Source organism: Pleurodeles waltl, chromosome 5, assembly GCF_031143425.1.
Source record: "Pleurodeles waltl isolate 20211129_DDA chromosome 5, aPleWal1.hap1.20221129, whole genome shotgun sequence".
Lineage (NCBI taxonomy): Eukaryota > Metazoa > Chordata > Amphibia > Caudata > Salamandridae > Pleurodeles > Pleurodeles waltl.
Window position 1 is genome coordinate 956449302 of NC_090444.1, and position 13309 is coordinate 956462610.

Genomic DNA, 13309 nt, shown 5'->3' on the forward strand with positions numbered 1-13309 from the left:
CCACAAACTTGCAGATCTCTTGTTCAAGAAGAACTGAACAGCTTCTTGTCCCAATTCATGATTAATACAAGTATACAGGGCCACTACGTCCAGAGTGACCAGTAACATGTTACTGTCCCACTCCAAATCGTTTAAAATGCTCAAAATATGAGTGGTGTCCTTGATAAAAGACGGAAGGTTGCACACCAATGGTTTTAAAAAACAGTCCACAAATTCAGAGAGCTTCTCAGTAGGTCCTGATAAACCTGACACTATAGGTCTACCCGGCGGAAAGGGTAGACCCTTGTGTATTTTAGGTAAGGTATAAATACATGGATATCTAGGATGATCCACCTTCAAGTAAAGAAATTCATCTTTACTAAGTAACCCTTGATCTCTCCATCCAGATAACTTCCCATTGATAGTACGCACTAAACTCGGAATTGGATTGCCAGTAATCTTCTCATAGCACATAGTATCATTTAGTTGAGACAAAATCTCATTGTCGTAATCAGTCTTGTCCATGAGAACCACGTTGCCACCCTTATCAGCCTGTCTAATGATGATGTCCTTCTTTTGTTTCAGTAAATTAAGTGCTGCTGTTTCTTCCAAGCTCAAGTTATGTTTGATAGATTGTCTGTATTTGTTCTTCAACAAATGTTTTTCAAAATCATGGCAGACCAAATCGAAAAATTTATCAAAGGGGTTAAAGCCCACAGACCTCGGAGTCCAGCAAGATTTGTTTTTTAAACCACTTGAGACACTCCTATTTGGATCAATTTCCAATTCCTGTAGGATTTTTGGAAACATACCTGGGTCATGGTCTCTTTCCGCAATAGATAAAATAAGTGCGGTGTCACGTATTTCCTCAATTCAAAGGGTGCTTAATGAAACAGTGGGTATGTCAAGTAAAGGATTCTCCATCGGATGTAATTGGAAATACCTTTTTAATTTTAACTTTCGAACGAATTTAAATAGGTCTATCTTTGATCTACATGGATCACCAAAATTCCTGGGACAAAAATTAAGTCCCTTAGTTAAAAGAGTAATGGTTCCTGTGTTTAACTCCATTTTAGAAAGATTGATGACACCTATAGATGAGGATGTTTCACAATCTAAGTTTTCTTGTACCTTGATCTCGTTTGGACTCCGTCCATTTCTTTTGTCCTTACTCCCTGTTCCTCTGCTACCTCTCCTTGTTTTCTTATTTCTCTGTTTTGCATAAATTTGCCCCGTTTCATCCTCATAAGTTCTTGTAAAAAAGTATTCCCATCCCTAATATCTTGACCCTGGGTTGTTGTGCTTGCTGCCCCTTCTGTTTCACTGTCACTGGTTATAGAAGTGCTGTTTGATGTCACATCAGAAATATTAGAGATACTAGACTTACTGGACACCAGATTACTGTGTATCAGATGGTCATATTTGCTAGCAAAAGTAAAAATTCTTCCTGTCATGTAATCCCTTTCATCCCTTTTAAGTTTTCGAGCTTTCCTTTGTGTGATATCTTCTTGGAATCTGAGTAAAACCTCTTCTAAAATCTTGTAGTTCTTATCAGTCGCTTCCTTTAAATTCAAATCTTCAATCTCCTTTTCTAGATCCTTAATCTCAGCTTGTAGCTTACTCATTTTCCTTTCTGCATTCGTAATTAAAATGTCCATAAGTTTCATTGAACCAGTCGTGAGTTCTTCATACCATAGAGCTAGTAGGTCAGAATCTAAGTCATCATATGTTGGAAAAATCTGTGACCTTAACCCACGGGGAATACAGTTAAGTTTTTTATATTGTTTGAGTGTGGTCCCATCCCACCATTTGGATAGTTCACTTTTCTTTAATTTTTCTAATCTCATAAATTTACTTTTCAAGCCTTCATTACGTACAAGTGAATTATTACGAGAGGTTCCAGGGGAAAAAACTCCTCTAGCGAGGCTATCAAACAGTTCTTCAGCTACTTTAGTTCTATCCATGCTGCAGTAACTATAAGTTATGGTCACAATCCGAGCAGCCTCCCTATACTCAAAAATACTAACTATGGGGTGAAATAACTAGGATTACCAAGGCGCTCAGGATTCAAAAGGACCAAAGATCTCAAAGTAAGAGGGAACCTGCACGAGGGTAAACACCCGACCCTCCAAAAGGTTCCAAAGAGAACCTACAACCTAAACACATCAAAGTGCGGTACCCCTCATGTAACAATTAAATGGATTGTAATCTGAATAAAAATCACTTCCCCACAGAAAAAAACAATTCGGAAAGTTGAGATTTAGCCAAAAAAGTCAAAAAACATTAATTGTTGCTCTTGAAAATTACACTTCGGTATGATTACAATTTCCAAAATCACTTTGGACACACAGTGTAACTTGTCCAACAAATTTTATAATTCAAGTCAATTTATAACAATTCATTCATTGTAATACACAATATTTATAACAATTCATTCATTGTAATACAAATTTTTCATGCAATTCACGCCACAATTCATTTAAGAATTCGAGCCCGCCAACACGTGTTTCGTCTCAGGACAGTGTTGTCTCTTGTCCCAAACGACTTCTTCAGGGCTGAAAAGACGTATTAGATAAATTAAACCTGTGCACTTAAACAGATTTATTAAAAAGCTACAAACACTCGTATGAACCAAAATGCTCCAATTTGAAAAATCTAAGGATCCTCAAACTCCCCTAAGGAAATATGAACATGAAATGGCTCTGGTAGACGTGCGAAAACGTGATAAAGGGTGAAGGAACACAGCGATGGGGAACCCCCATCCCCAAATAACCTAAGTATACCTTGTGCTGACATCATGCAATACTCAAGCAACGTGAAATAAACCAACCAGTGTAAACCTTTAAGTACTACGCAAGAAACCTTCCCGTGTCATTCGCTGCACCAATGTATATGTGCCCTAAAAAAACTTTTTTTAAATTTATTTTTATATATACTGCACTAAAGTAATCCAAATTCCTATAAGAATATTGGTGGCATAGATTAAGGTCCAAGAAATACTATAACTGAACTTATCTTTTTTTACGAATACTCACCACTTGACTCTGATAATTCGTTCCCACTAATCGAAACAACAAAAACAAATCTCAATATGCTGACTGCATGTAATTCATCAAAACATGTTATTATCCAATGGAAGTAATTAATCATATGATACCTTATTTACAAGTCCTACTACTTCCAATTTTCCATCACAACTTTGTATGTGACCTAATCCAATGCGAATCTAAATGCAAAATAATACATCATGAAAATTATTCCTCAAGTTATACATAAATTAATATGCTAAAAATCATTGCCCTCGCTAAATTGCTCACCTGGCTCAAACAGGCGATTGTTTGTCAGTAATCGGCACTGAAACACGCAATGTAGTGAATATATACAATGCGTGAGTTCAATAACTCCAGGGCATATCTAGGTGAACAATTGTCGTAACGTTAGTGCTCATGTCAAGCGACAAAACATAAATAATGGTGCTGCCCTGTCTTCATAGATATTGTACCTGAGTGCCTCCAACGGGAATCAAAAGCCGACGTTCAGAACAGTAAGACCGCCGTGTTGCGAGTACGCACAGTGTGTCAAACTAACCCGGAAGTTAAAAACGCTTCCGAGGTGAGTTACGAGTCTACAAACATGGAAAAAGAAAGCGGACTAACGGAACAATCGTTACGCTTAAACCACCCATATTCCATGCCACCATAGTTACGAGTCTACAAATATGCAAACAAACAACGAACTACCGGACATATTCGTTACCATATTTAATCCAACGAAAGTCAATACGACCGTAATCCACACAAACCTCCAATCTGGCAAATTCATTCTACTACAATCATGTGTGAACACAATCAATGTAGCAAATAAACGGATACTACTCCTCACTATTGTGTCATCTATAACTGCAACTGAATTCTATCATATCAGACCTAAAAAAGAGCCAAAACATGCCTGCCATATACCAGTATCATGTCTTATTCCATCTATTATTAGAGATCCCATAGTTATATCAATCTATATCCAAATTTGTCAACTAATAAATGTGTCCCCATAAACTGAACTCATGATTAGTCAGTTCAAAAGCGAAATGAACTCGCCAACCTTGTGAACTACAGAAATAATTTTATGTTCATGTTCCACTACTAAAAATAGTTAAAAACTGTTGGAGAATTTTGGTTGCTATGAAGTTCACGATAAATAATATACCATCACAATACAAAAAAAATATCATTTCAGTCCTTTCTTCATTTTCCAAGGAAAATTATAATTCTAGTTTGTCTAAAAATTGTTGGAGAAAATTTTTAGTTGTTACAGACAGTATAATATGCAGTGTACCAATATAATACAACAAGGTCATTTCAGTCTCCTCTTCATTTTCTCAAGAAAAATTCTAATTGTTACAGACATCACAATATACAGTGTACCAATGTGATACAAACGGGTCATTTCAGTCCTCTCTTCATTTTCCCAAGAAAAACTCTAGTTCCCTATCCGTGTTAAGACCACACTCAACAGTCCTAAGTCTCATAATCCATAATGCCTCTTTTTGCCGAAGGGCCAATTCTCTATTACCACCTCTTGGGTCTCTATGAACGTGTTCAAGTCCAAAAAACTCAAAGCTTTTATGGGTCATCTGTGACTCACATTCCATAATATGTGAAACAATTGGGTATCTAATATCCAAATTCTTCAGAGCCCGAGCATGTTCGCCTATTCTCACTTTGAGTGCACGTATTGTACTTCCCACATACATTTTAGAACATTTACATCGTATTATGTATATCACAAAGGTAGTGTTACAATTTATCAATGATTTTATTATGTAGTGTTTGCCACCGTGTGCCAGATCTTTAATATTATGGCATGCCCAACGACACACCCCACAGTTACCGCACTTATAGAAACCTACTATTCCAGTGGATAACCATGATTTGTCCACTGCATTGGTGGTAAAACTAGGACTCAAAAGATTCTTCAAGCTTCTGCCTTTCCTATATGTCGTTAGGATTCTTTCAGATATGAAGTCTTTCAGTGAAGGTTCCTGTGATAAAATACCCCAATGTTTGGACATAGATTTCACCATTAACAAAGATCTGTAATAAATCGTACTTTGGAATCATGATCCATCCTTTTAATGGGGCCCTTGTTTTTCAAAGTATCCCCTCTGTTAAGGTTTTTAGCTCTGATCTGAGCTTTCCTTACCACCTTCTTAGAGTACCCTCGTGTTAAAAATCTCATACTCATATCTTCCACCTGATTTAAGAATTCCTCTTTCACACTACAATTACGTCGGGCCCTTACCAATTCGGCATAAGGGATTGATGCTATTTGGTGTCTGGGGTGAGCACTCTCAGCATGTAATAAAGAGTTACAGGAGGTCGCTTTGCGGAAAAGTCTACTCTGGATTTTACCCTCAGCAATGTAAACTTCTACGTCCATAAATTCAATACTATCTACGCTAAAGCGGTACGTGAATTGTACATTCATAGTATTTGAGTTTAAAAAGGTACAAAATTCAATTAACTTCTGTTCACCGCCAGTCCATATTAAAAAACAATCATCAATATATCGTCCCCAAAATAATATATATGTTTGCCATTGAGTGGACAACGGGCCCCAAATCCATTTCTGCTCGAACCACCCCATGAATAAGTTCGCATATGAGGGGGAAAATTTGGAACCCATTGCCACACCCTGTTTTTGTCTATACCAATCCTTGTTGAACACAAAAACATTGTTAGTTAGGATCACATTAATCATGTCCACTACCCTCATAGTGTGTTCCCACAAACTTGCAGATCTCTTGTTCAAGAAGAACTGAACAGCTTCTTGTCCCAATTCATGATTAATACAAGTATACAGGGCCACTACGTCCAGAGTGACCAGTAACATGTTACTGTCCCACTCCAAATCGTTTAAAATGCTCAAAATATGAGTGGTGTCCTTGATAAAAGACGGAAGGTTGCACACCAATGGTTTTAAAAAACAGTCCACAAATTCAGAGAGCTTCTCAGTAGGTCCTGATAAACCTGACACTATAGGTCTACCCGGGGGAAAGGGTAGACCCTTGTGTATTTTAGGTAAGGTATAAATACATGGATATCTAGGATGATCCACCTTCAAGTAAAGAAATTCATCTTTACTAAGTAACCCTTGATCTCTCCATCCAGATAACTTCCCATTGATAGTACGCACTAAACTCGGAATTGGATTGCCAGTAATCTTCTCATAGCACATAGTATCATTTAGTTGAGACAAAATCTCATTGTCGTAATCAGTCTTGTCCATGAGAACCACGTTGCCACCCTTATCAGCCTGTCTAATGATGATGTCCTTCTTTTGTTTCAGTAAATTAAGTGCTGCTGTTTCTTCCAAGCTCAAGTTATGTTTGATAGATTGTCTGTATTTGTTCTTCAACAAATGTTTTTCAAAATCATGGCAGACCAAATCGAAAAATTTATCAAAGGGGTTAAAGCCCACAGACCTCGGAGTCCAGCAAGATTTGTTTTTTAAACCACTTGAGACACTCCTATTTGGATCAATTTCCAATTCCTGTAGGATTTTTGGAAACATACCTGGGTCATGGTCTCTTTCCGCAATAGATAAAAATAAGTGCAGTGTCACGTATTTCCTCAATTGAAAGGGTGCTTAATGAAACAGTGGGTATGTCAAGTAAAGGATTCTCCATCGGATGTAATTGAAAATACCTTTTTAATTTTAACTTTCGAACTAATTTAAATAGGTCTATCTTTGATCTACATGGATCACCAAAATTCCTGGGACAAAAATTAAGTCCCTTAGTTAAAAGAGTAATGGTTCCTGTGTTTAACTCCATTTTAGAAAGATTGATGACACCTATAGATGAGGATGTTTCACAATCTAAGTTTTCTTGTACCTTGATCTCGTTTGGACTCTGTCCATTTCTTTTGTCCTTACTCCCTGTTCCTCTGCTACCTCTCCTTGTTTTCTTATTTCTCTGTTTTGCATAAACTTGCCCCGTTTCATCCTCATAAGTTCTTGTAAAAAAGTATTCCCATCCCTAATATCTTGACCCTGGGTTGTTGTGCTTGCTGCCCCTTCTGTTTCACTGTCACTGGTTATAGAAGCTTTTATAGTCGAGGCCTATTGGCTTTGCCAATGCTTGTTCAAGATGGAATGCATATTCTTCCCTGCTAATATAGCTCAATTACACAAATAGTATTTTTCAATAGGAGAAGTCTGTTTTAAAGAGCTCGAAAATAGCTTTCTTCACTGGAAATGTTTTAGGGGCACTTTTTTATTTGGTCTAGACAACCAGTATTTGTATTTGGTATTCGTTGGATTGTAGAGCGTGACAGTTAGCCCATGGGCGTATAGGCATTAGATGCTATATATTTAATGTGTAAAAAAGGCAACATTTATACAAAGCTTAATACACAATCACTGAAGGTTAAGCGCCATGGGTCCTAATGCATTCATGAAAAATGTGCCCCTGTGCCTCTAGTAAGGCAATTAGATAGCGACAGAAATAATTGTGTTGTAACACTCCTCAGCCCCGGAGCCATTGCACATGCTGCACAGTTGATAGCTATGTCCCTGATTGAAGGAGTTTAAAATGGAGATAGTAAATGAAGGAGAAAGGCATGGCAGAACTGAGAAAAGGTTTACTCAATTGAAAGCTTCTTTTTATTTGTGAACTGTCTGCATTTTGATATATACTTCAAGTGGAAACTTAACAGTCAGGGTTCAAATATTTACAGATGACAAGTTATTATTTGGTTTAAATCGAGGTTGATGAAGTTCTTGAGCTGGCATTGTTTTTCTTTTATGTAAAATTGTACCTCTGTGCATTAATAGCAGATTTCGGATTTAGTAAGTCTGGCTTCAATGCATCATTTACTTTTGTTAGCTAGAATTGCAGATCCGAAAGACAATTTTTTTTTTTTCTGGGCACGATGTTATTTTGTGTGTGCAGATGTATACTTGTGAATGAAAGGCATGCTAGTCACAACAATGCATATTACATTCCTCTCAGTCGCCACATTGCAGACAATGCTGGCCAGGCCAGACTTGCCACTCTGGCATTTTCCCGGTTCGCTGACTGGTTTCAGTGCTGGATGGACTGCCATGACACAGTCATGAAGCGCCATGGCCACTTGGTCATCAGCATGCTTTATCACTGCACCAATGGCATAATGACCTCCTTACCTTCAGGAAACGTCTCAAGACCTGGCTGTTCAAACAGTAGCAGCACCCCCATCAAACCCCCACTCACCCCCACCCCCAGAGCCTTGAGACCCTCACAGGTGAGTAGTGCACTTTACAAATTCCTGATTGATTGATTGAATACTGGATGGGTGTGGGTGGAGGGAATAATTGGCTAATATGCTTGGAAGAAGCCAAACAAATACCAGCTGTATGTTGAAACTGGAAGCAACAGTGCATACTCGCTTAACATATTCACCACATAGGGAGCTTCTTTCATCACCACATGGCCTAAGCTAGAACCATTGACGTCAGTACAAGTGCTTAAACTCTGACAGTCCAGTCATGCCATTTAGTGCCCATGAATGCCCTAAAATGATCGTCATTCACAATCCTGATGGGAGGGTGTTTCATAGCCAAAGGCTACTACCATGGACTGGACTTACCCTAATGATCCCCAACCAAGAAAGGATCTTTTCTTGGGAAAAATTGGGAGGTATGGCACAATACTCAGCAGATGAAAAACACAATTGAGTGTAATGAACACCAGGATGATTTATGAAAAGAAAGTGATATAACAACTGTACACAATTCTCCATGCAGTTTTATTTTAAAAATGTATTTCTAACCTTCAGGCAGTGAAGTTTTTCCTTGACGTATCACAATTAATGAGATAATGTACTCCTGGCTTTCTTCATCTTTTATGTAGGTACCACACATTTTACTAAGGTGAATCCACATAATTTTGTTAGATTTTTACTGCTTTAACGTTTAGTGGCATAAAGAGAACAACTATCTTTCACCACAAACCCCATCAAACAGCATCTTTCAACAAATAATTGAAATCCCTTCATGCCTCTTGATGCATTAGTTCTTGGATATACTTGAAAAGAGGGAGCCCTATAACCCTAACCTGCTCTGGGTCAACCAATAATCATAAATGCAAAAAGTCGGCAGGTAGGGACAAATACACTCATTGATTTAATAAAACAGTGCTCAATCCTGATCTCTTGGGTCAATTTCTTTCCCTTGTTTATTTAAATTATTTTGATAAATAAGGTCAGCAGTGGTTATTCGGTGAACATTCTATAACATGAATATATACATAACATAAATATATACATGACATCACAAACAATTATGACAAATGACCAAATCCCTGAGTATTGGCGGTTCTTTACATTGTGGTCACTATCATGAAGTTAAAGTTGTAATCCACTGAAAATGCAACGAATGTGGGCCTTAGCTGCACCCAGCTGTCAAATACCTATATATTTATTTCCAAAGGTATTATGTAGTGCATATCAAATTTCTTAATTGATGTACATTAACTTGCAAGCCCTCAATCTTGCAAAAGATGTGTCAACATGTTTCGGCCTCTTCAGTCAGGGCCTCATCAGGACTGGAGAAGGGCAATACTGCCTCTTCATTGTGTTGGACGAAAAGTTACTTGCAACTAGCCTCATCTACTTTCACAAGGATACTTTGTCGTATAGTCTTAGAAGCAAGTATGATCATCTGGCCTGGGGGTGCTCCTGTTAGCTGGAACACAACCGCTATCGGGAAAGAATTCCCTAATTGGGAATAATTTGACGCGTATGAGCGTCTGTAAATGCCGGCGGCGAGCAGTTGGCTGCTTACTCCTCGTGTGTGCCCAGTGTCAGAGACCTTAGTTCTTGGAAGCACAGCATTAATTTCTGAGGTCAGTGTTGCTAATGCTGATTGTATTCTTTCAGGACCTTCTGCAGAGCTCTTAAATAAGATAATATTTATGAAATAAAAAAGGACACAAGCTTATGATGCAGAAGTATTCTGAGCCATCAATTATTTATTTGCTCCAAACTCTGTTACTTAACCTGAGAATTTGTTTAGGCAAACAGAAGGATATCTGGAAATGCCACACCCACTTCAATCCTTGGGAATCTGGTGGGCCCTCTTTAAACATGAGCCCATCTCGTCCTTCATCAGCAGTGTGTGGTTGACTTGGATCCCATAAGCTATTGGTACATGAAAGAAGTTCCTTGAATGATCCTTTTTCCATCATCCCAGATAAACAGGAAAACCACCCCTTGTGTCATGCATTGAGAAGGAGCAGAAACTGATCAACAAAATGAACTGTTAACAGGTACGCTTTTTAAAGTGTGCCACCCAGCTTGTTCTAGGGTCGGAATATACTGCAGCTACTGGTGGCAATCAACGTAAAGGAAAAATATGGCCACACAATAATAAACAATAATTTAATCAGAATAAGTATGTATAACTGCCGCATTTAATTAATGTAGGTGCTTGTTTCCAATTAACAGTTGAATTAAAAGAAAAATTTATTTCAGCCATATATCATTTATTTAATAAAGTATAACAGTTAAATAGCACTCTCATGTTGACTTCTCAGATTCTACGACGATGTATCTACCACTGCTCTCAGATCTTTGAATGTTCAGTATTAAGAGATTTGAGATTATAGAACTGTTTTATTAAAATTTATTTTGTCTTATGATTGCCAGGTTACGAGATGACATGACCGTCTGCGTGGCAGATTTTGGCTTGTCTAAGAAGATTTACAGTGGGGATTATTACCGGCAGGGAAGGATAGCAAAGATGCCTGTGAAATGGATCGCCATAGAAAGCCTGGCAGACCGCATCTATACAGTCAAAAGTGATGTGGTATGTAAGAAGGACCACTGATATTCTGGGAGAGTCAATGGTACTGTAGTAAACATTGTTTCCATTGTGGCATCCTATTCCTAGCATTACTATTGTCACATGTTCATTAACAGCCCTAGAATGCACAGTCAACTTCAGAGAAAGTATAGACCTTTGTGTGGCAAAAAGCTCATTGTTTCTCTCCAAGCAGCCAATAATAATTTCTCCTTTGGAGAAATCAAAGATATATCACTGAACTCTGATTTACAGTGAGGCTGTTTGTTGGAAGACTTGCTGCACTGAGGCCTGCATGTGTGAGTGAAATGCTTTGTATTGCATGTCATGAAGGATAGGACAGTCAAGGTGGTAGGTTTCAAGCTTGATCCTCTGCGAACAAACCAGATTACTTTAGCCTCCTTACTCAGAACTCTGAGTTGTGTAAAGCAGCTAGGTTAATTCATTACTATTAGATGCAAAGTGGAAATCCCCCTTTCAAATTCAGCAGCCAGCCTCAAACCAAGATCTTCTCCTTTCACATTCCCCTTACCTTTTTCCCCCAAAAACGTACTCTTCACTCACACAGTGTACTCATACAGGATTACAACTCTTACCCTTTGAGTGGGACAGAAGGGCTGGGAGGCAGATCTGATTGGAATACTTATGTAAATTATCTTCAAATTACTTTACTTATTGGGTACTGAAAGACAGACTTATAAGGCTGTCTTGCAGGAAAACTGAAAGCAAAAAATCTGCTTGCAATTCCGAGTTATAGAAGTTAAAGATAAAACATACAAAAGTGATTTTTATCCTAAAATAAAACTACATATAATATACCAAATGAAAGGACCTCTGGAAAATGATGGCTATTTTTAGTAGATGGCAGGCTTTAATAGTGAGGAGAGAAGCATGGTCTGGAATAATACTGAGAAGAAAGCGATGAAGAAAGGAGAGCAATACACAAAGTACTGTTTGCTGCTTTCGGTATCCCACCATAAGGCGAGGCTTTAAAAATATTCAAAAATGAAGGAAAAAAGACATCAAGAATAAGAATGTGAGTCTTTGCAAAATCAGTGTAAAAATTATTCATATAAAGTAAACCTGAACCGCTTTAACGTTTGAATGGAGATTCAATCAATGTGGCTTAATCATTCTGAGGTAGAGAAAACAGGTAATAAAGGACACCTGGCACAAAAGGATGGTTTGGGTTTGCAATGCTCATTTGCCCATGTCTCTACCATGATCTACACTAATTCCAAATGGCTAAGAAAAAGCCTAAACATTTGAAAAGGGCAAACAATTATGTAGGTATTGAAAAATGTTTTTGTTCGTGAAAGAAGCATTCCATCTGTACATCTGTGTTCTTATAGTCACGAGTGACCTTGGATGGAGTCTCCATTTTAAAAAGAAACATAAATCCTCAAGGCAGTTACCCTACACTATACTCAATAAAAGCTGGTCCTGTGCTGGATGTCTTCCACTTTCTGTCAAGGAGGTTGCCTTGTTGATCCCACCATCACCAAAGTTAATAATTTAGATTCTGGATCCTAGTACTTTGGTTAGCAAATTTACACATGTAATTCATAATGACAACTTCCTGCATTCAAAGGGTACCTCGCAATCCTAGCAGCCAAAGAAGAGGGACTACCCTAAGTTTTGAGACCACAATCAGTTTGACTTCTTGATATATACCCTAGGCATATTAGATGTACTGCCATGGGTGAGTCTACACCTCTCTTATTCACGTGGACACAAGAGGATGTGGATGAAAGACCTCTGTAGGCTCATTGGTGCATAAAAAGCTCTATCAACTCAGCACACCGAACACTAATACAACAGTTTGATTGGTCACAAATTATTATGAAATAAAAGAGTATAGTGGACAGAGCATTCCAATTACAAAAAACATTGTTTGAGCTTGGGAGAAAAGCAAATGTCAGTGTCTAGGGCTTCATTATACAATCATGCATTGCACCAACTCAGACTCTGGCTGCTGGAAGAGGGAGCCGGACTCAACCCATTATTTTGTATTCCCATGAAAGGAGAGCCTGTAGGTAGCAAAGCTCAAAAGGTGGAATGCTTTAGCCTAATTCCAAGTCAGCACTTGCACGTGCAATTTTTTTTTGCCTCTTGGTCTGTGTTAGAATTGGTAGTCAGTTTGCACCCTTTCCAAGTAGGGATCCTTATTCTAGTCAGGATAAGAGAGATACCCACTCAGATAACCCCTGCTCAACCCCTTGGTAGCTTGGCATGAGCAGTCAGGCTTATCTCAGAAGCAATGTGTAAAGCATTTACACGTAACACACACTAATAAATGAGGACACTACAAAAGGACACCACATAAGTTTTAGAAAAATAGACAAAATGTATCTATATAAAACAAGACCAAATACAATAAAAATCCACCATACAGTAATAAATACGTAAATTCCGCAAGATTTAATCAAAAATACAGTTCTTTAAAGATGATAGCTCCACCTGGGGCTATCACGGCGTCATGATAAACAAG

General features: G+C 38.1%; 1 protein-coding gene across 2 annotated transcripts in view; it reads left to right on the plus strand.

The window, feature by feature from the left end:
* The window catches only part of MERTK (MER proto-oncogene, tyrosine kinase), a 413075-nt gene that overhangs the window by 373021 nt on the left and 26745 nt on the right, over positions 1-13309 (plus strand). For both annotated transcript variants that reach the window (XM_069235075.1, XM_069235076.1), the window contains exon 17: positions 10665-10824. In XM_069235075.1, coding sequence (XP_069091176.1) covers positions 10665-10824 — 160 coding nt within the window. The remainder of the gene's footprint in view (positions 1-10664; positions 10825-13309) is intronic.